At 36.5% G+C, this 27,999-nt stretch overlaps 1 protein-coding gene across 3 annotated transcripts; it reads right to left on the bottom strand.

The window, feature by feature from the left end:
- Positions 1-363: 363 nt before the first annotated feature.
- Positions 364-27,999, bottom strand: si:dkey-247m21.3 (5-hydroxytryptamine receptor 4). 3 transcript variants are annotated; one of them, XM_067376173.1, is made up of 8 exons: positions 27,881-27,999; positions 26,724-26,824; positions 23,259-23,353; positions 22,163-22,294; positions 18,761-18,961; positions 17,518-17,671; positions 16,558-17,120; positions 364-1,008 (listed from the first exon to the last, which is right to left on the bottom strand). In XM_067376173.1, the coding sequence occupies exons 3-8, from the start codon at positions 23,285-23,287 to the stop codon at positions 915-917; spliced, it is 1,173 nt and encodes a 390-aa protein (XP_067232274.1). In that variant the 5' UTR covers positions 23,288-23,353; positions 26,724-26,824; positions 27,881-27,999; the 3' UTR covers positions 364-914. The 3 variants fall into 3 exon arrangements, with proteins under 3 accessions (XP_067232274.1, XP_067232273.1, XP_067232275.1); XM_067376172.1 differs by having other exon boundaries at positions 26,728-26,824; XM_067376174.1 differs by lacking the exon at positions 26,724-26,824 and having other exon boundaries at positions 27,881-27,993.

Here is a 27,999-nt window from a genome sequence, read left to right as displayed (position 1 = left end):
CCATGTGAAGCATTACACAATTAAAATACTTCACCATTTAACTGTCTTCTAGATCTCCATCAAGCCATCTGGAGCACAATGGAAAGAACAATGGCACATCAAATAGACACTTTTATATAATGGATGAGAAGTGCCGAACAGATGCAGTACGAGTAACAATATCGTTTTTATGCAGTTTTATGAAACTTTGACAAGTTTTTAGATTCATCGTCCAGATACACTGTACATTAAATTCAGTTCGATTACACAGTGATACAGTAAAAGTACAAATGTCACACAGTGACAAGCCACTGCTTCTTTTCACAGAAGTCAAAACTGTACATGTACAACATAAATACCTTGTTGAATAAAGAGGGAGTATCAACTCCTTAGTCTGAAAATGAGCATTTTAGGTTCACTGTATGCAAGAATAACCACATGCTTAAATGACAGGCCACTTTCAACTGTATATGTTTGTCATTGTTAGCCTTTACAGCCAAAGCAGACGTGCTCCTTCTAATTTGAAAGATGAGAACTACATAAATGAGAAGCAGTAAATTGACAACCCCATATAGCTTGAAATGAAAAGCAGTAAGTTGACAACCCCATATAGCTTGAAAAATGTTCAAGGGGATGAAGAAATCTCTTTATAGAGCAGTTTTCTTTCAATCTTTAACCATTTCCTTGATCATTCCTGGGCGTATTATTTGTTTGCTTTCATCTGATAAAATGCCTGCATGCTAACATCTTCCTCACACACTGTAGAATTTCGGTGTGAAATAGGCCTATAAATAATCTTTGTGATTTATCACTGAAGGTGAAAACCCATCAAAAATCGAACTGCAATGAAATCTCTTGATTCGGCATATATTCGTATGTAGACCATTATCTGTATGTTCTCATCAAACTGCATTTGTAGGCTTCTGAAATCTTGGCTATGATGCACCAACAGACTCCTGTGATTCCAGCTCACTCGACAGAAATCGGTTGGAATTGTCGCTGTATCTTCGGTTTTGAAGAAATGATAATCTGAAGACAACAAAACACAAAACATACATTTATATTCTGATTCATTGGAAAAGAAGCTTTCTTAGAAAAGAAAACAATGCAGTCCAATGCAAGTTTTCTGTGAAACAGTGAATGAAAACAGATGTGAACAGGAAAACGAGAAACGCCAAAAACACAAATCAAAAGTAATGGAAGTAAAGACAGAATCAGACCAGAAACAAACTAACCTCAGAAAAAGATTCTTTGTACATGTATTGAGCCTTATGGACTGTTTTGGAATGACTTTGGACATACAATTTCTAAATGTCCCTGTTACGATGTCTTATTAACTAAAAAAGAAAAAGTTGTTCAGCTAAAATACGCAGGAATCCTTAACGGCTCCAAGGCCTTCTGAAGCAAAACGATGTGTTTGTGTAAAAAAAAATATCCATATTAATATCCATAAAAGTTAAGTAAAATATCTAGCTTCCGCCAGACCTTGCCGTCATGTCAGTTAAGCTTTTTCCGTAAGTTGAATAGGCAAGGCGTAGGACGTAGCGTAAGCTTTATGCACTGCAAGAGTTTTACACTTCCTTCGTCAGTTGAATACGGAGGGCTGTCTGGTGGAAGTTAGATATTTTACTTCATAACTTGTTAAATATTGATTTTTTATTTATTTTTTTTACACAAATGCATCGCTTCGCTTCAGAAGACCTTTGTTATCCCCCCCGGAGCCGTGTGGAGTACACGTTTATGATGAATGGATGTGGATGGAAGTCCTTTCTTCAGCTCATACTCATTGATCCCTATCACTGCCATTATAAAGCTTGGATGCATCAGGATATTTATTAATATAACTCCAATCTTGTTCATCAGAAGGAAGAAAGTCATATACAGCTATGATGGCTTGAGGGTGAGTAAAGCTTGGGGTAATTTTCATTTGAAAGTGAACTAATCCTTTAAATGTAAGTCTCTTGACCAAAAATCAAGCGTAGTGTTAGTCTGGCAACTCACCTCTGGCAAGCTTGCATCAGCTGACCCTATTTACCTATAGGAATATGAGTCCTATCATGGCTTACTATATACAGTATAAGGTCCATCAGTATTATCAGCAGCTTATCGCATTTCTCTGGAGCTAATTACCCTCCTCCATCCCCAGCTCCTCCTCTCGTCCAGTCAGTACTTGGCCTTCTGATTCGCCTTCGAATCAGACTAATTCTTGAATTAATGTTGTATATTAAATTATTGAACATTAATTGATATCTCCAATACATATTTGTTGGTTCTGTTCTGTTTACCCTATGGGGTTATCGCTGTTCTCCCTGCTCTTATCCATGTTAGGCTGCATGGATGGGCAGGGAGTTCTTACCCCGAACAGAACCATACTGCCAATCCAAACTATATGCTAATTGTCAATAATCTTTGACAAAAGTGGTCCTGACAGAAATAAGTATCATTGATCAAAAATATAGTAAAACAATACTGTGCACTATCATTACAATCTAAAATAACTTTTTATTTTAATATATTTTAAAATTCAGCATCATTACTCCAGTCTTCAGTGTCACATGATCCAAAATCAGTGCTGCTGATAAAACCATGATACATATTTTTCAGGATTCTTTGATGAATAGAAAGTAAAAAAAAAAAAACCAGCATTTATTAAAGGTGCTAAAAAGGATGTTTTGTTTTATACATTTTTGCAATATTACTTGAAACTGTCTTTACTAACTGATAAAAGACTATTTATTAGGTGCACTGTAAGGAATAATATTAATATATATCATCTGTGCACGAGGTAGGGCCTTAAAAACATCAGCCAATTGTTTACGCGATGATCGCCCCCTGGCTTGTCAATCACTGCCATGACCTTCCTTGTGAGAGACGAGAGCGACTGCGCGCTCCAGTAACTTTCCACACTCCACAGGCGCCGCATGCAATGTTTTTGTCAGGAGACAGGAGTAACAACTGCAGATTATGAGTTACCTGCGGTGAGTCCAACATAATGAATCCACTAACCCGATACAGCGAATGCCGGTGGTAAACAAACACTCGTGTTCCAATACTCGTGCACGAGTTTTGGGAGGCGTTCCCTCGAAATGAGCTGTGAAGGAGGGGGTTGTTCTTACGCATGCGCTCATTTCGCTCATAACTCACTAACAGTCTTTGGATTCTCAGTCGACGTAAAGATCCTCTTTAGCACCTTTAAGTCTTTTGTATAATAATTGTCTTTAGTGTCACTTTTGATCAATTTAATGTGTCCTTGCTGTATTATTTTCTTTAATTTTATCCATAAGTATCACATCTTGACTTTAAGTATGTTGTATGCTGTCCACCTATCTATATTCTATTGACACCTGGTTTGTAAAGCCCTTGCAGACATTCAAATTTGAAACTGCAATTAGCACTTCCAGTAATCAGAGTACAGCTAAAAGGTTAAAAGTTCATTTCTGGCACTGGTTGCAACTGCTGGGTGAATAATCACCTTATATTCATGGGCCAAGCTAACAAAGTTAATTATGTGTTCTTTTCACTTTCAAATTGTTCCTACGTCTTCATTTGAATTACTGTAGCTGGTGCATAATGACAAAAAAGAAACCATCATCATGGAGGAGCAGAATGTGGGGCAGAAACTCTAAAACTAGCACTTGATCTGCATTATCTCACGACTACAGCAGGTTTCAGTGAACCTGAGCTCACTGCAGATCTTCCCAGGATGAAAGTTTGCACTCTTTGCACATTCACACATTATCATGCATTTAAGCTGAGCACTCTAATAATAATAAAAAAACTCTTCAGTATGGACAGCATGAGTGTTACATCCAATTTGTCTTGCATGAACAGGGCTCCAGAGGGTTCTGTCCTCAGCATGTTGTTGTGTACAGCACAACAACAGCTGTTTGGTGGTGCAAAACAGCTAAAAGAATGTGTTTTGGGTTCAAGTATGCTAGGGGAGTATAGAGTGATTGACTCGTGAGTTTCACTCGAGCGAATCTTGGCTGAGGGTCGGCAGGGTAAGACTGAGGAATTCTCAGCCTGACTGTTACACAAGCCATAAACTCACTAAGTTCCTCATCACTTTCTCATCTCTCCAACTGGCTTTGCTTCCTTCTTAGAATTGGACCTCCAAGATTTAACCTCTCAGTTTATAGCATGTCAATGCAATTTTTTTTTTTTTTTAAATGGATAGAAGTGGTCCACATGACAGCTACAATATATTTCAAGACTTCTGATACAGTAGAGTGGTGCAGGTATAACGTAAATTTGTAGGCCAAAATGCGGAAGCGAGCATTTTAGCACTTCCGGTTCCATTGTCCCTAAATCAATGGGTTTTTTGAATGGGTTTTTGGGTAAATGGCTGAAATAAGGTCCATGGTTAACACAAGCACAATATACTTTCAAGTTTTACATAAAATACATCAATATTAACCTACTCATGATTTTGGCAGTTGTTATAAAGTGGCTAAATGGGACTACAGAGGCGGTTATTAAATGTCATCACACCGAACAGGTACGCTCAGTCCGCTTTTACAGCCTCGTTATGCTTATTGTGCTCTTATAAACTATTCTAACTAAACTTTCTGGGAAAATGTTTTTTAGATAAAGACTGAAAGAGTTGTCGGAAGCTTAGCGGTGGTGACGCTGTCGTGGGACTGTAGTTCGTTCATAAGCCCACCGTTAGTTTTATACTTCTGCCGACTGCATTTATGCTTCAAAACTCATAAAAGTTGTGTTCATCTGTGAAAATGATTTTGATGGACAAAACGTGTAAGTATCATAAACTTTTGTTGATCACAGAGCTTGTTTTTTTTGCGATAATCCAAAAGCCTATGGAAAAATCCTATTGGGTTTTTAATCGAGGAACCAGTGTGATACTAACAAAGTGAAGTTATACATGCACCACTCTATTAGGAATGAGGAATTAGCTATTAGGAAGATACAGACATGACCTTTAAGTCATTATATACAATATTTTCTTCCATTAAACTTATATTCTGATTCAGTGAGATCAATTTGTGAATGGGTTTTGAACAACATGACATTGAGTAAATGACAGAATTTTCATTTTTGGGTGAATTATCTGGGGCTATTTGCAAAAACTGCTCAGACAGTCTTAAAAGTTAGTAATTTTTTTTCTTCAAGGTCCTAAGCTTAAGTCAGTTACATAAAATTTGGTCTAATTTGAATCAGAAAAGTAAGACTGATTACCTCTTGACTAATTGAGAGTTAAATTAGTTCTTAAGACACAGCCTTAACATAGTGGCTAAGTTTATGCAACTGGCCACTGTTCTTTCATAGACTATGCCAACAAAAACACTAAAATGTCTGAATAATATGAGATCGGTATACATATCTAATAATACACATCATTTCATGATCACATGGTTCTGGTACAAGGTTCTGCAAAGCAATAAGCAAATTAATTTGAGTAAAGTGGAAATTCTTCCTCAGTAATACATTTGCTTTGTAAATGAATCCTGATCTATTAGAAGTAAAGATGTGTGCTTCTAATGCCCAAGAAAATGAGATTAACCTTGAATGTATGAATGAAATCTGATCAAATTATTCGGTCCCACTTTATATTAAGTGGCCTTAACTACTATGTACTTACATCAAAAAATAAGTACAATGTACTTATTGGGTTCATATTGAATTGCAAAACACTTTTGCTGCTATTGAGGTGGGATATGGGTATGGTTAGGGACAGGTTTGGTGGTATGGGTAGGTTTAAGGGTTAAGGGATGGGTCAACAGTGTAATTATAAGTGTAATTACAGAAATGAATTACAGATGTAATTACATGCAGGTGTTTTTAAAATATAAGTACAATGTAAAAATATGTATGTGCACAATAAGTGCATTGTATCAAATTATTAATTTAAATGTAAGTACATAGTAGTTAAGGCCATTTAATATAAAGTGGGACCAATTATTCTTATTGAATCAACTGTCAAATATTAAAAACCTTTTTAAATTAAATTATTAGAACTTTTTACTCATAGAATGCCGTGCAACTCTGTGCAGCAGGATTGTTATTTGTCAGTTGTACATAATGTGCATACCGGGGTGGGTTATGTGTAAAATATGAACATTACTAAGATCTCCAAATGCATAAATTTCTGGGAATTCTCGAGACATACTTTTTTATTTATATTGCTGACCAGATGGTCAAATTTTATTTCAATTTACTTCTATTTAACCTTAATAATAATAATAATAATAATAATAATAATAATAATAATAATAATTTGGCAGCTTGCACTTTGCAGTTAGCACTAAACATTATTACTGTCCAAAAAGAAACAAAGAACCCTATAGGGTCAAGAGGCACATCTTCATGCCGTTCTCATGAGCTGTTCTATTATAAGACTGAGATTGATAAGATCAGTAATCCAGTTCAGATGAGTTCCCCCCTTTATGAGCTACATTATACTCCTAATGTCCAATAATTCTCCCCATATGCCAAAACAGATTCCTACAACACGCCAGGCAGGCTTTGAGCTTTGAAAACTTTGTATAAAGAGCAGCCTGTCTGTCTTGAAGCTTTTTTTGACTGATCTCTGGCTTCATCTCGTTTCTGTCTTTAGCTTGAAGCTATTGGGGTTTATATATATTCATATAACTTGAATCTGATGCGAAATCCATGTGGGGTGTATGCGTGATTTTTCCGTAACGTACAAGGGAACCTTTAGTGGTTCCTATCCCTGGTCCTGGAGTTCCCGCAACACTGCATGTGTCCTTTTCACTGTGATGAGACATGTTAGCTACAGCTATCAACATCGCAAATCTAGTAAAGTTTTTCAAATTTTAATTTTGTTTAGAAATATATACCCTATATTTATAGTACCTCTTTATATATACCTCTGCAGTAAATTACAAAAATTGCTGCAAGTGTTTCTAATGCAACGGCTGATGGCAGATTTGACATTATTCTCTTTTTTTACTGCTGTAATCAATCTCTCTATATTTTTTCCTGTGGAAACTCTATCATGGATTCTTTTCTTTTGCTATCAGAGGAAATGGGAACATACAAATGAGAAGATGAGCAACAGACTGCTGCAGGTTAATACACTCAAAAAAAAAGATTTTTTGATGCTGTTCAGTTTATTTAAACAATTTATTTTGATTCAACACCATTGTATCAGGTTTCAAACGATTACTCTTTGACTTAACTTGATGTTTTCATTTTGAAACAACATGTTTCAATCAAGTAAACCCAACCAGGACTCAATCAAACAGGATTTTCACTTCCATCATGCTTTGCAAAGGGGCTGAACTAGGAGTGTAAATGTTGAAGTAAAGTGTTATTTTAAGCAGTTTTTAGGAAGATGAGAAAATGGAAAGACTTTCTAATGTTTACTGTTCTATTATGTTGGTATTTAAAAGTTTCTGTTAATTAATAGTTTTACCATTGTGGTGAATTGTTGCACTTGTGCTTGGGTTGAGGACTTGCTAACAAACTTTCAAATTACTTCACTAAGAAAGTAATCACTGTGGTAGTGCTCTGGGTTGCATTTCCCAAAAGCATTGTAAGCCTAAGTTGATTGTAAAACCATTGCCGCCAATGGGCTTATGATCAATTTAGGCTTTACAATGTTTTTGGTTAAGGCAATTTAGGATGAATCCAGTATCACATCTAGATTTCTAACACAGAACATCACAAAAGTTATGTAAATCACAAAACTAAACAAGAATTAATTGTAAAAATCAATGTATATGAAAACAATTAATTTTTTATTTATTTATTTATTGCTTTTTATTTATTTTCCAAAACATTGCAAATTAGTTGGGCTGATACTATTAAATTAAGCTGTGCCCAACCATAGTAAATAAGTTGAATCAACCTTAATAAATTAAGTTGACCCAACGTAAGTACATTAAATTGGAATAACAGAATCGCAAAATGCTGAAATAAAGCAACTTAATCATGTGGAAGTCCTTTCCATGATTTTTTTGTTCGTTCAAAGAGTTATTTTTTTGAGTGTACAGGGAAATACGTTATTCAGAATGCACATTTGGAAAAAGAAAATATATTTATAGGGACATTTCAGCAGGTTCAATATAATTAATCTTTGACTTGAACATGACCTATTGTTTTAATAAACCCACAGCCCTGAAACGTAGTAATAATCTGCATTCTCATGAGTAACTGACTGTATGTAGGCATGCTGAACACAGACACCGGAAATGTCTGAGCCATAATAAGTACGGTGAATGTAGTTGTGCAGGTAGTCCATTACCCCAGCAAGGTTTATTTTGTGATAATGGCTGACTGTTCATTAACTCTATTATTTGCAGATATTGATTAGGAATCATATGTGCAAATTAAACCAAACAAGTAACTGCACAAACCAATTAGTGCCAGAGAAGAGGAGCATCCGTTAACATCACTCAGCCTTCTGCCTTTAAAGTAATTAAGTCTGAATGTAGTAATCAGTCTCTCTCAGTCATCTGTAAAAAAAATAAATAAAAAAATACATATTTGATATTATCCTCTGCTTTTTCTTCTGCACTTCTTCATCAATCTAAGTAATTTAATGTTTTCTATTTTTTAATTTTCTCATGACCGTTTTGGCACGCAATAATAATGATTCGTATCAAAGTGTGACTTGAATCTGAGCGCACAAGTTTACTTTCACAACAAACTGCATTATGCTAACTGTGAACATTGCTAAACATAAAACAGGCAGTATGGGTGGTCAAAAATATGAAAGGGCTAGGGAATGTGTGCAAATATATCTAACCAAACAAACCTTCATTTTGTTTTCCAAATCAAATATAACCACATCGAAGTAGTATGATCACTTAAAAACATCCCAAACATCTGTAACAAATCAAATCAGAAGAGGATACGGATTCCTCTCTTGAACCTATCAGGCCACATTCTCGAGTAATCCATGCACATTCTGCATGGGAAAGAAATGATACAAAACTAAACATTTTCAATACTGTCATTGAAAATGACAAAAGAGGCCATACTGAAATTCTGCCTGGCCAAATCTCTGTTGCTCTTTTATGTTTAAATAATCATCCCTGACAAATTTGGCACTGCCTTTACATTGGATCCATATGTTCACATGGACACCAGGGGATACAAACCATCTGAACTCCTTATCAACTTGCCATTGACATGAAAACAAGAAATACATAAATGTCAAAACTATTTTTTCACAGGATACCAGGGGGACAAACCTCTGGACCCCTGAACAAACGGTAATTGAATTTAACAGCATGCTCACAATTAAAAGTAATGGCAAAATGTCTTAAAAAAAAGTGACAGGGCCAAAAATAGACAGCGTAAAAAAAAAAACCCAGCATGACTCCCTGTGAACATTTCTAAAACCATGGGGGAAACTGTTTAAAATAGCTATGCATGCAAGACCCTATCCATTAGTCTGATGACCAGACTCATAGCCTGACCTGACATTAACCTGAAACACAAGGATTTGGTGCAGCTGAGAGTGAAACTGGTGCAGTTTTGACCAAAAATGGAAACATTATCTTTAGCACTGGATTATAGCGGATACCTTTCAAATGCTCAGTCCGAAGCTCATTTAGACTTCACAAGAGAAACGGTAAAGATAAAATGTGTTCAGGTTGCTGCCTAGTTACCAGTGATTATCTAATTATTTTTTCAATCTCAGCTCATTTAACAGTTATCAAAGAAATAATTGAATTAATAAGTGGTCTTTAAAGGGTTAGTTCACCCAAAAATTTTAATTATCCAATGATTTACTCATCCTCAAGCCATCCTAGGTGTATATTACTATCTTCTTTTAGGCAACTCAATCGAAGATATTAAAAATATCCTTGCTCCTCCAAGGTTTATAATGGTTGTGAAAGGGGGGCACATTCTGAAGCCAAAATAAAAAAAATGCATCCATCCATAAAAAAGTAATCCATATGACTCCAGGGGGTTAATAAAGGCCTTCTGAAGCAAGCAATGATTTAAGAATAATATCTATATTTGAAACTATTAACTATAATAACTAGCTTTCAGCAGACGGCCGTACGCATCGATTTGTGGCGGAAGAGTATCCTCTGACCTGACGCACGACATAATGATGAACGCGGAAGCGCAGAGGATAGAGCAAAACAAAACACCGGTCACAAATTAGAAGTCTAAACCGATCATTTTTAAAGAGAAATGTCAGAGGATTTCAATATATGAGAAAAGGGGCTTGAGTTTGTTGAACAGCCATATTTGTTTGAACCGCGAGAGACGTCTAAGCTAACGATATTCCTACATCGTGTCAGGGGGTTACTCATTTGGCGCATGTCTACTTGTGTAGTATATAGATGGTTGTCCATTGGAAGCTAGTTATCTGAATTTATAAAGTTTTAAGAAGGCCTTTATTAACCCCCTGAAGCCGTATGGATTACTTTTATTATGGTTGGATGCATTTTTTTTATTTTTTTGGCTTCAAAATGTGGCTCCCCCATTCACAACCATTATAAACCTTGGAGGAGCAAGGATATTTTTTAATATATCTCTGATTGTGTTTGAAAGAAGATAGTCATATACACCTAGGATGGCTTGAGAGTAAGTAATTCATGTGATCATTTTTATTTTTTGGGTGAACCATCCCTTTAAAACTGGTGATTAAATGGATAGTTCATCCCAAAATGAAAATTCTGTCATAATTTACTCATGTTGTTCCTTACCCATGTAACTTACTTTCTGCCATGGAAAATAAAAGATGTTTAGCAGGAAGTTCAAACTGCTCCTTTCCATAGAATAAAAGTGATTGGTGATCAAGGGTTTTCAAGCTTGAACTTTTCCATCCAATATTTTTATTTTATTTGAGCTTAATTTTAATGACCAAAATTGACTTTTAACAGATTTAAAAGTTTTTTGTTAACATTAGCAACACTACTGTGGAGATTAGAAAACTTTAGAAAGACATGAGGGTGAGAAAATGATTGTATTTTGGGATGTCTAACAATTTAGTCTTGCTCAATGCTGAAAGTCAAACCAAAATAACAGCAATACTCCAGCACATTTTATGATTTGTTATATAAAGTATAGTCAACATAGTTTATAACGGAAAGCTAATTAACAATAATTAAAGGTGTCTTAGAATTAAAAATTGAATTTATATTGGCATAGTTAAATAACAAGAGTTCAGTACATGGAAATGACATACAGTGAGTCTCAAACTCCATTGTTTCCTCCTTCTTATATAAATCTCATTTGTTTAAAAGACCTCCGAAGAACAGGCGAATCAGAAGAACTTACGCAACAGTCGGGATCATTAATATGTACGCCCCCAATATTTGCATATGCCAGCTGAATCAACAGACTAGGTAAGCAAGCAAGAACAATAGCGAGAAATGGCAGATGGAGCAATAATAACTGACATAATCCATGATAACATGATATTTTTAGTGATATTTTTAAATTGTCTTTCTAAATGTTTTGTTAGCATGTTGCTAATGTACTGTTAAATGTGGTTAAAGTTACCATCGTTTCTTACTGTATTCACGGAGACAAGAGCAGTCATTATTTTCATTATTAAACACTTGCAGTCTGTATAATTCATAAACACAACTTCATTTTCTATAAATCTCTCCAACAGTGTAGCATTAGCCGTTAGCCACGGATCACAGCCTCAAATTCATTCAGAATCAAATGTAAACATCCAAATAAATACAATACTCACATAATCTGATGCATGCATGCAGTATGCATGACGAACACTTTGTAAAGATCCATTTTGAGGGTTATATTAGCTGTGTAAACTTTGTTTATGCACTGTTTAAGGCAGTCGAGAGCTCGGGGGCGGGGGAGCGGGAGCATTTAAAGGGGCCGCAACATGAATCGGCGCATTTCTAATTACGCCCCAAAATAGGCAGTTAAAAAAATGAATCAAAAAAAGTCTATGGGATATTTTGAGCTGAAACTTCACAGACACATTCAGGGGACACCTTAGACTTATATTACATCTTGTAAAAAAACGTTCGATGGCACCTTTAAAAAACCTTTGATAGTTATGCCCGTTTTTAGGTTTGCTCACCACTATTTGTATGGGTTGCTAAAACAGTGCCACTTCTGGGATCAATCTGAAATAACAACTGCTCCGGCAAGCAGGAAAAGCATGTAAAGTACTTTGTAAAATCAATCAGACACATTAACCCATTGCTCTTGTTAACCCTGAGATATTAATGGCAGAAAATAACAGTTATTCAATGTTTAAGGCCTTTACTGCAGTGTCAAATTCATCACAAAGCAGAGTTAGCTTCAAAATGGCTTCAATCACAGTGTGTTGGACAGGTCTGTCCAGCTCTGTATAAAAGCGATGTCAGGGTCCAGGGCCACGGCATTGCACAGAGCCATCAAATTGAATTTCTCTCTCTTAAACCATTAACCAGCCTAAAATCTAATGGGACATTTTTATAGGTAGCAATAACAACAATGTCCTTAATCTAAGATAGGACCATAAAACATGTGACCACCTTCATCTCAGCTTCTATTCAAAAAGATATCAAGGAGAGAATGCTATCAGGATGTTCTCATTCCTGAATCAAGCTCCCTATTAAATTGAATTGAGTAGCAATAAAACATTCTCTCATATGTTTTTGGTTTATTTCTTGGCTTTGTGTTTTACGGCTATGTGGAGGATTTGATTTGACCTTGGCTGAACCTGAACGAAGAGAAGTTTACCTTCAAACTTCTTGTTAACATGTACATATCTTTCTGAAAAAGTTATGGACAAGGTCCTGCATTATTATTTCCACAAGCTTTTGTGGTACCTGGTTCTGACTGAGCCAAAGGTCCAAAGTTCCTATCACAAACTTTTTCAGTCACATCGAGCGAAACGTGAGTCCGGCCACCACTGAACGGATTCAGAAAGCTCAACTCAAAGCCCTCCGCATGAGTAGAGTGCGGACTTAAACCACATGGCTATAGCGCTAAGCCGCCCAAATGTTCCTCGGTTGGGAGAACGTCACATTCCAGACATACCTCCGGAACTTTTGAGGAAAAAATGTGTAGAATATGGAAAATATGAAATGCTGTGATTGACAGTTAAGGTTTGCTGGATGGTGGCCATTAGAGAAGTCTCTATGGAAACAGAAGCAGAGAGACCTGTGTTTTCTGACACCTTTTCTGCATCGCCAATCATCAGTCTGATAATGAACAAAGTGGGAAAAATGCAGTGCTAAAATGCTTCGTGCAGGCATCAAGGCTGTAGCTTTCAGACAAAACCTCACTTCATTTCTCGCTCCATATTTGCTCATGTTGCACAAGGACAGATTCTCTAGCAGCCTCTCACAGAAGAGACTAAGTGTACCTTTAAATCCTTATATTTACAGCTTATGAAACACTGTAGCAATCGAAGATGTTAAAGCAATTAAGTGGGCCCAGTGTTTACTATTAATTTGGATATAGCCTAATAATATCAACAGGGGACTAAATTTCAGAGGGCGGTAAATCTGAGAACCAACCAATTATTATTTATTAATTATTATATATACTAATGCCTGACAAGGCTTGAGCCTAAAGACTAAATGCATGTTTGAGCTGTTTTGATTTAAAAAGCAACATGCACTGGCATACAGGCCCGGATTAACACAGTGTAGTGCCCTAGGGTGACCACATTTGAAGTGCCCCCCTCCCTCCCCCACAACTTATATGCTAGTGCAACATGAACATGTCATACTAAATATCTTTATTTCCATCATAAAAGGCATGTATGAGGACTACATGCAAAACCATATGTTTAAAAAAAACATACAAGCAAGCCCAAGAAAGACTGTTGCAAGCAACCATATTAACAGCTGAATTCAGCACCACAGATGCGCACAGCAGAAAAACACACACACTGAACTTTACAAGCATCTAAGCAACCATCTAAAAGAGAAAACTGTTCCACAAATTTCAAATCGACAACAGCACACATAGTATTTGCCCAGAAATAATGGAAAATAAGCCTTACCTTCAACCGAAAATCTTTTTTCTAGACTTTGTGAACGCAAAATCGTTAATTAATGCTGCCTTCACGTGCTATCGAAATTATCCTAAATACGAGCTTCCTGGGTAAAAATTGCACATGAACATTTACTTATATGTTTAATCCTTTGAAGTGTATTGTATACACAGCGAAAATTGCCTGCATTTGACCAAAATTATAGAATCGCCAGCAACCGGACTATCTAGATAGCACTGTGAATGTTTATATGGTTGTCAGTGCATGGGACACTACATAGGCCTATAATATTGGTTTTAATAAGATTTTCCCAATAAATAGGCAAGAATAAACCTGGTGTCCTCCATGAGTCCTGTTCATTCCGACAACAAAGCACTTGAATGCAACAATTTTGTAATCACGACTTCTTAAGTGGGAATTATGACATTTCCTATAGCACATAAAGGCAGCATCAATCCTCAAAGTCGTGAATACACTTGGGAAAGTAGTCTGTAGCCCATTTTTTGGGTAGCCTTGAATTTGCAGCATATCCTCTGGTTTTGACTTTTATTGAAAAAAACTTGATATTGCAGGTACATTTTAAAGGTGGCTGTGTATCGTGATATTTTCTCTTTTTTTATTTACATTTCGCACAACTGCTAAGCTGATGCTGCCTATCCATTTTGATTGACTCTGACTGGGAAGGGGTAAATACAGACCTGATTGACCTGATTGACCTATATATATATATATGTGTGTATCAGTTAAGTGGTTGAATAATAAACTGTTTCCTGAATAATGTATAGCAAAATAGGACTTCAAAGACTAACATTTTTCACTAAAGTAAGAAAAAAGGAGACTACTCATGCGAATTAAACATTACGGTTTGTCTAGAGCCACTTAAAAGTAATAAAATGGGGAATAATTCCCCAAAACATCATTGTAACAAAGCAAATCATGAGGATCCACCCATTATATTGGCACATAAAATAACAAGTATTTTGCTAGGATGAGACGGCAAACCACTGAGCACAGACATTCAGAGTACTGGCCTTAGTTACAAAAATCAAAAAGGTCAAAACATCAATGAAGTAATTCATTCGTCTGGGGTGGAAAACACACACCAATAATAGAAATGCACAAATAAAAGATGGGAAAATAAATAGTGGTGTATTTACAATGCCTGTGTTGTTTTATGCAGATCATAAAGTTTCAGAGCAATGAACATTCCATGGTCACAAACACGTGCTTTTGTTTTGATCAAGAGCCACAATGATGTCATCTATACTTATGCAAAATGAGTGTGTGGGTAATTACCTTTGTAATGGCAGAGTCCACTTAAAACAGTCTGAAACCATGAGAAGAAAAACAACTGGAAACGTGGAAAGACTTGTTGCTGAATATTCTACCAGCTCTTGTGGCTAAACACAGCTTTTCACTTTCAAAGTTGCAGAGCGTGTTCTAGCCAATTATGTCATTTTTAAGTGTCTTGTAAAAAGCTGTATGGAATTAGCATGTTTCTAAAAGAGTTTTATAAAGATAATTTTTATGATAATGCAAAGAGCCTAGTCTACATTAACATTATAATTTCTAATATTTGTATCATCTTCAACATTTTGCAGGATAAGGACTTGATAAACATATTGTATAGAATTAAGGGTTGCATTTTCAGCTTTAAGCTATGATACTTACAATGCAAAATCATTAAAATAATAATTATTGATGAGAAATATTGGCATTCCATTTTAATTTTACGAAATACAAACTGGACGGTGAGACATTTTAGCTAAACTTTAGCTCAACTTATGACTTAATATTATTTTTTTGATGATCACACATTATCTTTTTTTTCTATAAATTTCATGGTAATATCAAAAACAAAAAAAAATATTATTAAAAAATTGGTTTGGAGTCAGTCCTTTATTTTTTAAATAAATTAATACTTCTATTCAGCAAGGATGCATTAAATTGATCAAAAGTGACAGTAAAGACACTGTTACAAAAACATTGCTTCAAATAAATGCTGTTCTTTTTTCCTTTCTATTCATCAAATAATCCTAAAAAATATTAAGCAGCACAACTATTTTACATTGAAAATAATGTTTGATAACAACGTTGATAATAATTAAAAATAGTCCTTGAGCAGCAAATCTGCTTATTACAATGATTTCTGAAGGATCATGTGATACTGAAGATTGTAATAATGATGTTACAAAAAAGGGCTTGCATGCTTTTAAATATAAGTAAACAGAAAATAGCTCATTTAAAGTGTAGTAATATTTCATAATATTACTGTTTTACTGTACTTGGCAAGTATAAAGAGTATTTTAAAAACATTAAAAAATATTACAGACCCCAAACTTTTAAATGGTGTACAAGAATATATATGCACTTTTTACTTTTCATGGCTGTAGCAAACAACTAAGGGTACGGTTACACGACAACGATGTACTAAAAATTTACAAAAATGGACGGCAAACATAAATAAAACGTTGGTGTAAATGGCCCCTAAATTAAAAAGGAAGAGGACCTTAATGATGCATGATGTCCACCCAGAAATCTCCATCAAGAGCACTTTACCAACATTCTTACATACACTTTTCATATACAACCTTATCTTTCATTTTTTTTCTCCCAGAACTCATTTCTGAAAGCTCAGTGTGTTCAAGAGGGACTAACTGTACCTGAGAGAAATGGAGGTTCCATTGACAGACTCTGAGTGCCGTCTGCTCGGACTAAAGCCCTCCTGCCGGGCATAGTGATCATCCCCACAGCACAGGATCATAAGGAAGGCTCTTCGAAAAGCCCGGTTCAGGAAAGCATAGAGGAACGGGTTCAAGCCCGAGTTGATGTAACCCAACCAGAGCCAAGCAGTCCACATCTGCCAGGGCACGCTGTAATTAATGAAGGGATCCACCACGTTGGTGATGAAGAAGGGTGCCCAGCATAGACAAAAGCAGCCCATGATGACAGCCAGCGTCTTGGCCGCCTTGGTTTCATTCCTAATGCGACTGGAGCCATGTTGGTCATGGTTAGGGTAAGTTGAAGAAGGGGCCGAGCCGGCCCGATGCAGCGAGCCGATTCGCCGAGCATGACTCATAGCGGTGACGTAGATTCGCTGATAGGCAAGAACCATCAGCACCAGAGGCACATAGAAAGCTACGGCCGAACACACCAGGGCATAGGGTCGGTTCACCATGAACACACAAGTTGAATTACGGGAAGAGTTGAATTTTCTTTGTTCGATCTAGAAAATGAAAAAACTATTACGTATGCATCGATTACAATTCTGGCTGATACCATTAACTGATAATTATTTTCATGTTATGATCGATAACATTTGATCCTTTTGAAAGAAGATTTTGAAAGAAGTCTCTTATGCTCACCAAGGTTCATAGTTGATGCCCCCATTGACTTTCACAGTACTTTTTTCCATACTGTGGAAGTAAATGGGGCCGGTCAACTGTTTGGTTACTGATATTCTTCAAAATATCTTTTTTTGTGTTCAGCAGAAAGAAATTCATACAGGTTTGGAAAAACATGAGGGTGAGCAAATGACAGAATTTTTGGGTGAACTATCCCTTTAAAAAGTTTAGAATACATCAGCATAACAAGAGGAATGCACCCAACAACTCCTCACTTACAAAGCTCTCGATTCCAATGGTATTCCAGCTTTGCATGATGGGAAGGAAGGAGATGAAAAAGGGGATGACCCAACATCCAACCAGCATCATTGAGACTCTCACAGGTGTCATCTTGTTATTGTAGACCAGAGGCTGACAGCAAATCGCATAGTACCTGCACAAGACAGAAATTGCAAATATCTGAAGAATGATTCATGGATGCTGTCAGGCAGTACGGTGTCTTTCGTAATCAATGCGTCCCTAAGTACTGTACTTTGATATACCCTGATGATTCTGCTGATCTTTTCCTGTACAACCAGAAAATATGCACTCACTGGAGACCGCAGAGGCAAAGACATTATGAGTCATTGGAATCATATGGATGGAGAAAGAACTTGATGACACAGTGGGATAGATAAACAGAATTTGTTACTCGAGGGAAAACATAGATAGATAGATAGATAGATAGATAGATAGATAGATAGATAGATAGATAGATAGATAGATAGATAGATAGATAGATAGATAGATAGATAGATAGATAGATAGATAGATAGATAGATAGATAGATAGATAGATAGATAGATAGATAGATAGATAGAGGCTTTGAGAGAATAAGAATGAGTCATGTTACTGCCATATGGACCAGGTGCGATGCATAAATCACAGCTGCTCTCTTTCAGGCCAAGAGGGCTGCAGTCTTCCCAATGGGTGAGCATGAGAGTATTTGTATACGTAACACAGCAAATTACACATAATTAGCTGACACGCTGACAAGCCCCTGGAGTTAGTGTGAAGACATAAATTATGCGTTTCTTTTTTGTGTGAGTGTACAGTTCACTCCAAGACACATAATGATTAGAAACTGGACAAAAATATAAATTAGACATCACAATACAGGCCAGACTTTATCTCTGTACAGTATATCAAAGCAGGGTACCAGAAAAGAATTGTAGCATATTGTAATTTGGTGATGCAAGATTACAGGGCTCAGACCTCTGAAAGCCTCAGAAATCAGAAAGCCTCTAAATGCCAAAATTCTGTTTAGAAAAAGTTTTTATATATTTTTAGAGAGAGAGAGAGAGAGAGAGAGAGAGAGAGAGAAAATAAATATGATCAAATCTAGCAAAAAATTGCTATCCCAAAACTATTAAATGCATGATAACATGGTCTATTTTTCTCAATATTGCCATGGAAACACAAGCAGTTATTTGTGTAGAACATGAGTCATTTTTGTTACTATATTAGCTTCATGATCACTCACCTGTCTAGTGCAATGCAGCACAGATGCAGAATAGATGCTGTGGTTAGCAGCACGTCCAGTGAGGTACGGATCAAACAGAACGTCTCTCCATAACTCCATTGACCTGTGGTCAACTCTATGGCTGCCAGGGGCATCACAACAAGGGCAACTAGAAGGTCTGCAAATGCCAGGGATACGATGAAGAAGTTGGTCTTCTTCTTTCTATGTTTAGAACAGTAAATAAACAAAAAATAGCATTAATAAACATTAACTCACAGCACAAAACAGTGTCTGTGTATAGAAAATACTCATGTTTAAATTATTTAATGATACTTCATCACACTCATGGAACTTTTGTATGGAATTTTTTTACATTTTCAAAATGAATATACATTTTTAACACTATACAGTATCTCACAGAAGTAAGTACACCCCTCACATTTTTGTAAATATTTTATTATATATTTTCATGTAACAAAACTGAGGAAATGACCCTTTGCTACAATGTAAAGTAGTGAGTGTACAGCTTGTATAACAGTGTAAATTTGCTTTCCCCTCAAAATAACTCAGCACACAGCCATTAATGTCTAAAACGCTGACCACAAAAGTGAATACACCCCTAAGTAAAAATGTCCGATTAGCCATTTTCTCTCCCTGGTGTCATGTGACTCGTTAGTGTTACAAGGTCTCAGGTGTGAATGGGGAGCAGGTGTGTTAAATTTGGTGTTATCGCTCTCACTCTCTCATACTGGTCAATGGAAGTTCAACATGGCACCTCATGGCAAAGAACTCTGAAAAAAAGAATTGTTGCTCTACATAAAGATGGTGTAGGCTATAAGAAGATTGCCAAGACCCTGAAACCAAGCTGCAGCATGGTGGCCAAGACCATACAGCAGTTTACCAGGACAGGTTCCACTCAGAACAGGCCTCGCCATGGACGACCAAAGAAGTTGAGTGCACATGCTCAGCGTCATATCCAGAGGCTGTGTTTGGGAAATAGATGTATGAGTGCTGCCAGCATTGCTGCAGAGGTTGAAGGGGTGGGGGGTCAGCCTGTCAGTGCTCAGACTATACGCAGCACACTGGCTGTCGTCCCAGAATGAAGCCTCTTCGAAAGATGATGCACAAGAAAGCCCGCAAACAGTTTGCTGAAGACAAGCAGACTAAGGACATGGATTACTGGAACCATGTCCTGTGGTCTGATGAGACCAAGATAAACTTAGTTGGTTCAGATGGTGTCAAGCGTGTGTGGCGGCAACCAGGTGAGGAGAACAAAGAAGTGTGTCTTGCCTACAGTCAAGCGGTCTGGGGCTGCATGAGTGCTGCTGGCACTGGGGAGCTACAGTTCATTGAGGGAACCATGAATGAGCACAGCATGAATCTATCTCTTCGGAGACTGGGCCGCAGGGCAGTATTCCATGATAACGACCCCAAACACACCTCCAAGACAACCAATGCCTTGCTAAAGAATGTCTCCAGACCTAAACCCTATTGAGGCATCCTCAAACGGAAGGTGGAGGAGCACAAGGTCTCTAACATCCACCAGCTCCGTGATGTCGTCATGGAGGAGTGGAAGAGGACTCCAGTGGCAACCTGTGAATTCCATGTCCAAGAGGGTTAAGGCATTGCTGGAAAATAATGGTGGCCACACAAAATATTGACACTTTGACATTTTCACTTTCAGGTGTACTCCAGTGTTTTAGACATTAATGGCTGTGTGTTGAGTTATTTTGAGGGGACAGCAAATTTACACTGTTATACAAGCTGTACACTCACTACTTTACATTCTAGCAAAGTGTAATTTCTTCAGGGTTGTTACATGAAAAGATATAACAAAATATTTACAAAAATGTGAGGGGTGTACTTACTTCTGTGAGATATTGTACATTATGTTATATTACTTCTGCTTTAAATTACAAAAACAAAATAGTTAACGTTACTGCGAGTTCTAATACAACAGCTGAGTTGTTGTATTAGTGATACAACAGTGAGTCTTTCTCTCTTCTGACCAACATAATCAGTCTCTCAATATTTGTTCCTCTCTTGTGAAATCATAAAAACGCTATCATGGATTTTATCTCTTGCTATTTGAGAAAAGGTGACCAAATATATATATTATATATATATATATATATATATATATATATATATATATATATATATATATATATATATATATATACACCACATAATATATACACCACTATAGAAGCTTACCCAACTATGACGACTTGCACTTATAAGAACCCCGGAAAATGTGAAAAGGGTGCATTATAACTTCATATAAAGTTAATTGCAAAAATAATTTTCTTTGCATTTTTGTCTTACTTTCCAGAAAGAAAATATCTAAGCATCTTTAAAAATGAGATAAATGTACTTGAGAAGCAAATTGCATAAGATTTTAAAGGGTTAGTTCACCCAAAAATTAAAATTCTGTCATTAATTAGATATCTTGTATATTAAGCTTTATTTTTTACCTCAAAAAAGTACACTGATTTAAATGTAGATATGAAGCACCATTACCTTAGCTGTCTGTCTTTACAAAGAGCCACCATCACAAGCAAATTACCAAGCGCAGTCAGTATAATACAACAGCTGAGTGAGTCTTTCTCTCTTCTGACCAACATAATCAGTCTCTCAATATTTGTTCCTCTCTTGTAAAATCATAAAAACGCTATCATGGATTTTATCTCTTGCTATTTGAGAAAAGGTGACCAAATATATGTATAATATATATATATATATATATATATATATATATATATATATATATATATATATATATATATATATATATATACACCACATAATATATACACCACTATAGAAGCTTACCCAACTATGACGACTTGCACTTATAAGAACCCCGGAAAATGTGAAAAGGGTGCATTATAACTTCATATAAAGTTAATTGCAAAAATAATTTTCTTTGCATTTTTGTCTTACTTTCCAGAAAGAAAATATCTAAGCATCTTTAAAAATGAGATAAATGTACTTGAGAAGCAAATTGCATAAGATTTTAAAGGGTTAGTTCACCCAAAAATTAAAATTCTGTCATTAATTACTCAACCTCATGTCGTTCCAAACCCGTGAGACCTTCATTCATCTTTGGAACACTAATTAAGATATTTTTGATGAAATCCAAGAGCTTTATGACTCATCAGCAATTTAACCCCCCCCCCCCCATCTGCCATTGGTTGGAAAAACAGATAGCCCCACCCCAAACTCACACCATTGGTTGAGCCACGGTTACTATGTGAGGCTGGTCGGGATTCTCAAACAAATAGCAATGTTTTAAAAACAGAACCACATTTTGGGGTTTTCAACTCCAAATAGCTTTCTTTTAGATATCTTGTATATTAAGCTTTATTTTTTACCTCAAAAAAGTACACTGATTTAAATGTAGATATGAAGCACCATTACCTTAGCTGTCTGTCTTTACAAAGAGCCACCATCACAAGCAAATTACCAAGCGCAGTCAGTATAATGATGGTCACCAGGACAATAGACAGTGTGATCCTCGAAGTGTGTTTAGACACGACTGGATCCACTGCGCTGTAGATAAAAATATGCAGATAATTATACATGAATAACACTGAACAAAATTATAAACGCAACACTTTTCTTTTTGCCCCCATTTTTCATGAGCTGAACACATAGATTTAAGACTTTTTCTATGTACACAAAAGGCCTATTTCTCAAATATTGTTCACAAATCTGTCTAAATCTGTGTTAGTGAGTACTTCTCCTTTGCCAAGATAATCCATCCACCTCACAGGTGTGGCATATCAAGATGCTGATTAGACAGCATGATTATTGCACAAGTGTGCCTTAGACTGGCCACAATAAAATGCCACTCTAAAATGTGCCACAGATGTCGCAAGTTTTGAGGGAGCATGCAATTGGCATGCTGACTGCAGGAACGTCCACCAGAGCTGTTGCCCGTTCATGTTCATTTCTCTACCATAAGCCGTCTCCAAAGGCGTTTCAGAGAATTTGGCAGTACATCCAACTGGCCTCACAACCGCAGACCACGTGTAACCACACCAGCCCAGGACCTCCACATCCAACATCTTGACCTCCAAGATCATCTGAAACAGCCGGACAGCTGCTGCAACAATCGGTTTGCATAACCAAAGAATTTCTGCACAAACTGTCAGAAACCGTCTCAGGGAAGCTAAACCCCCCAACACAGTAAAACTGCACATTTTAGAGTGGCCTTTTATTGTGGCCAGCCTAAGGCACACCTGTGCAATAATCATGCTGTCTAATCAGCATCTTGATATGCCACACCTGTGAGGTGGATGGATTATCTCTGCAAAGGAGAAGTGCTCACTAACACAGATTTGTGAACAATATTTGAGAGAAATAGGCCTTTTGTGTACATAGAAAAAGTCTTAGATCTTTGAGTTCAGCTCATGAAAAATGGGGGCAAAAACAAAAGTGTCGCGTTTATAATTTTGATCAGTGTAAAAATAATACTAATCTATGTAGTAAACATATTTGAGGTGGTTCTTACTCATCCGCTGAGTCTGATGCCGTGGCCATCACTGGTCATCTGTAAGGAAGTGGTCAGATGGAGTTTGGTTCACACAAGAAACTGCAGTCCCTCTCCTGTGGGACAAACACAACTGTTTTGGGTTCTCTCACATCCCAAACTCAGTCATATTCTTTCAGCATGAGAGCATTGAGACTAAAGCATCAACACGTTGGGGTTCTGGGGTACAACATGCGAATATGAGCCAAGATGAGTCTCTGGCACCCTTTAAATATATCTTTCCCTACACTTTATTGACTTAATAGATGTTTTTGCTGCTGACAAACACATTTCTGGTTTGATGTTGATAAAGAGGTTCTTTAGTTTTACTGACAGGGCTGTGGATAAAACAAAAAAAGGCTAGGAAAAACTGGAAAATTGAAGTCTTATTATATTCTCGAAACACAATATTGATGAAAAAACTTTAACACAAAGCACATGCACTTCATCATTGCACTGTTAATACACACAGTGGCCAAATCACACCCTGTGCCTGTGGCGCTTGAGCCATAACTCATGCAGAAGTGGAGAGAGCTCTCGCAGGGTAAACACTGGAAGCGTGTGATGTGTTTGCCCAGCTGGGAGGCTCAAGTGGGTATTAGAAAGACAGCTTGGACACTTCTTTCCAGTTCTGTTGCTTTCTTTTGAGTTTCAAATGAGCCACATGATTATTATAGCCCTGTATAAAACACACTAAACAAATCAGGCTATTCTAAACACATAAAGGACAGCTGATTTACACATGATGCTTGTAGAGAGAGTAAAAAGGTCATTCTACAAAAAGATGTCATTTGTGTCCCTGATATGTACATGTAAAAAAGCAGTACATTTAACAACGAACATCTGAAGGCAACTTTATGTGTCAATATAGAAATTTGTGGAACCCCTTAAAAGACATGGCGATGGAAAAGATTATGAGATGGGAGGAACAATTATTTTCCAGTACTTTTGTGTTCTCGCGCAAACGTTTTGCGTTCACCTGAGAAACTTAGCATTCGTTCACAAACTTTCTGTGTTCTTTGTAGGGATGCACCGATATGAAAATTTTGGCCGATACCAATAACCGATGATTATTTTTATTTGAAAGCCAATAACCGATATATTGGCCGATAAATCTAAATCATAATTTTTATATAATGTTTGAGAGCCTGATTACAAAAACAAAAGTCTCACCATTAAAGGTCCCGTTCTTCGTGATCCCATGTTTCAAACTTTAGTTAGTGTGTAATGTTGTTGTTAGAGTATAAATAAAATCTGTAAAATTTTAAAGCTCAAAGTTCAATGCCAAGCGAGATATTTTATTTTACAGAAGTCGCCTACATCGAACGGCCAGTTTGGACTACACCCCTCTACTTCCTTCTTTAATGACGTCACTAAAACAGTTTTTTGACTAACCTCCGCCCACAGGAATACACAAAAAAGGGGGCGTGGTCTTGTTGCGCTCCCACAGAGAAGAGCAAGAGTTGCGTTTGTAGAGTGTGTTCGTCGCCATGTCGTCGAAACGCTGTTATTTTCATCCCGCAGTCCAATCACCTTTGTTTGGCCTTCCCAGGGACGCTGTACTTAGAGATCAATGGTTACAATTTATGTTTAACTCGGTTCCCGAAAATTATAATTGTGGTATCCTTAATGTTGGACTGCAGTGCACATAATGTATATGGCTGTTTTCCGTATGAGGTACTCTTCTGAGTGAGTGCTAACGTTGTACATTTTCTGTCGCTGCTTGTGGAGATTAAAGAGTTCAGTCTCTCGGGAATTATTGTCTTTTGTGTTCATTCGGCACAACACCACAATAATCCACATGTAAAACTATGTGCATCTCCACGTTATGGTAAGAGGCGTGACCTTTCCGGGCAAGGAGCGCTAAGCTGCTGTCGAATCACAACACAGGAACCGCTGGCACGTATTTCTGAAGGAGGGACTTCATAGAACAAGGAAGTCATCAGCCCGTTTTTATGACAGTGGAAACAGCGGTATACAGATAAGTAAATTATGTGAGAAATACTGTGTTTTTTTACACGCGAAACATGAACACATGTTATATTGCACACTATAAACACAATCAAAGCTTCAAACCTTTAAAAGCCATGTCCCAAGTACGCAATTATAATGTTCTCATTATATTATGTAGCCTTAATGACAGACCTGCACTGTATGTTGCACTTAACTGTATTTTCCTTTTTGAAGTGATTTCAATCATATTTTAAGCAATTCAAAACCATAATGGAGGACAGTGCACATCTGAAGTGTCTCGGCTGAAGGAAAAAATCCATTATTTATTGGCTTTAATATATCAGCCAAATTTTGTTATCAGGCAGTTAACGATAACATTAAAAATGAACATTTATCGGCCAATATCGATATGGTGGCTGATATATCATGCATCCCTAGTTCTTTGCAAGCGAATGCGCAGTTTTACATGCAAACAACATTTCTCTGGAACTCAATAGTTTTGCGAGAGAACGCAAAAGCATTGCAATATAATTTTTCCTCACATGTCCCCTCAGGGGCTCTGTAGAAATTCCTCTAAATTCATCACTTTTTTTCTTTTTTTTTTTTTTTTTTGATGAATCATTTAACAAAATCTAGCATTTTGTCTTTCTTTATTCTCATCTGTCAGTAGGAGACATTTTTAAAATGTCAACCCTGTTACCATGATTTTGTATATTAAACAACTGACAAATGAAAAGTTTACATCTACTGTATAAAAATGATTAAATTCGCAACTTTTCATTATCTTGAGCACAAGGCTTGTCAAACTAAAACTGTTAACCCTGTTATCAGCAATACAGCTATTATGTCCCAAAATGCATTAATTTAGCTTAAGATATCACAAGACAATTGAATGACTCTTAAACACATTATAGAATGTTTCAAATCTTATGAAACTTTACTTTAAAATCAAACTGGGAATGGCACCCGTTTCTTCAACTGACCCAGAAAAAATTTGTACGAAAGCTGATGCTATGTGAACCGACACTAACTTTCAATAATCTTGTCTCAATCTAAGATCCCACCATTCCCTCCGGCTCAAGGGATTTCAAACTTGGTTAACTGTCTGATGCATATAGATCTGTCCAGATAAAATGTGGGACGTTCCTGTTTTTTATAAAAGCATTAAGTAAACTGGTTAGTACAATTATAAAAGAACTTCAAACTCTTTCCTAAAATCTAAATGATAAACATTCCTAAACTGCATGCTAAAGTGATGTATCACAAACTATGCTTATTGACCAGTTTTCAATAAAACTAAAACATGGTTGTATTAAACATATATCAATGAAGTAGGCAGATCTGTGTTTCAATAAGGATAACACCTATAACTCTTGGGAAGTTATTGTCATTAACCTATTATTAAAACACAGTTGTTCTGATTTGACTGGTTTCTCTTTCACAAAACAAAGCAACATGACATTGATTGACATTATGAAAAGAATAAGCACTGACAAACCCTCCAATAACCAATTTTGACACCTTCCCACACAACTTCTTTTTTCATTTCACGCCACCACGGACTGGCATTTGCATTTAAAGGGATAAAATACAATCTGTGGTGACAAAAAAACATAAGCCATAAGCCTCATTAACAAGTTATGAGTGACATTTTCACACAATCATAAAACCCATATGGGAGTGACACAGATGTAGCGGTCTGAAACACACATTGATCATGTACACATGTTAGGTCACTGTGATTTTGCCAAGTAAGACATATTTTGTTGATCCTGGAACAACATAGCTGTCCGAAAATTTAGTGCTAACCCTAGCCTTACCCCCAAACCTATCCTTACTCACAACTTATCCCTAAAATCAGAGGGAAATGATAGATAGAAGCACCTAACCCTAGTTGTAAGCCTAAACTTGACATAAACCGTAAACTTGACCCTCAAATCTTATTGGTTGATTGGAATGTTGTTCCAGGATTAACAAAGATGTTGATCCAGAAGCATGTTGCACTTGGTCAAATCACATTCACCAGTTAGGGACCTATATGGCAATACAATACAATACAACACAACAATAATTATCTTCACATTTTTTTAACTGACTGAAAATGGATTTGCAAAGTCTTTGCTCATCATAAAATAAATGAATGAATAAATAAAGCTATAATGAGGTCAGTCCCTCTGTACGATTACAATTAACAAACTATGACGAAAATCACATCTTTGGCTGCTACCATGTGCAAAATCAGTGGAACTAGATCAATTATGATGTCTTCAACATCATTAATAATGATTATTTCAATCACAGCTCTAAGTTTGATAGTTGGAGGCAAATTTCTACAAAATCTGATCAGTTAACAAACTGTAATACTCTGTAATTGACACTAAGATCTCCAATATTCCCATTGTAAAAGTGCAAATGCACTAATTTTGGGTCTAACTTGTCTTCATTCTTTACAATTTGGGAAAAACAAGCCACATCTTATCAAATACATTAAACAAATAATAATAGTAGCAGTAGTAGTAGTAGTATAATAAATAACAGCTATTATTATTACATTCAAATATTTAAAAACATATATTTTTAGAATAACCTGTTGCACATTTTGACACTTGAGGCATTTAAGTATACAGCATCATTGAAATAAGTTTACTCACCCAGGGGCTCCGTGTTTCATGTCTCTGTGAATCCACACGTGTTTCTATAAACTGTCATATTCCATCACAGTTTGTCAAGAGACTGAAGTGCTCTTCTCAGCCCTATGTCACAGTCAAAC

This window comes from Chanodichthys erythropterus, chromosome 22 (assembly GCF_024489055.1).
Source record: "Chanodichthys erythropterus isolate Z2021 chromosome 22, ASM2448905v1, whole genome shotgun sequence".
In the NCBI taxonomy this organism is placed as follows: domain Eukaryota; kingdom Metazoa; phylum Chordata; class Actinopteri; order Cypriniformes; family Xenocyprididae; genus Chanodichthys; species Chanodichthys erythropterus.
Note: the sequence above shows the minus strand (reverse complement) of the source record. Positions and strands in the feature narration are given on the sequence as shown.

Bases quoted from the DNA above. Each gene is read 5' to 3' on its own strand.
- si:dkey-247m21.3 (XM_067376173.1), bottom strand. From the start codon at position 23,287: ATGGCCACGGCATCAGACTCAGCGGATGA. The intron at 22,295-23,258 runs GTAAGAACCACC...TTTTATCTACAG, and splicing joins GCATCAGACTCAGCGGATGA to CGCAGTGGATCCAGTCGTGT. The intron at 17,672-18,760 runs GTGAGTGATCAT...TGTCTTGTGCAG, and splicing joins TGCTGCATTGCACTAGACAG to GTACTATGCGATTTGCTGTC.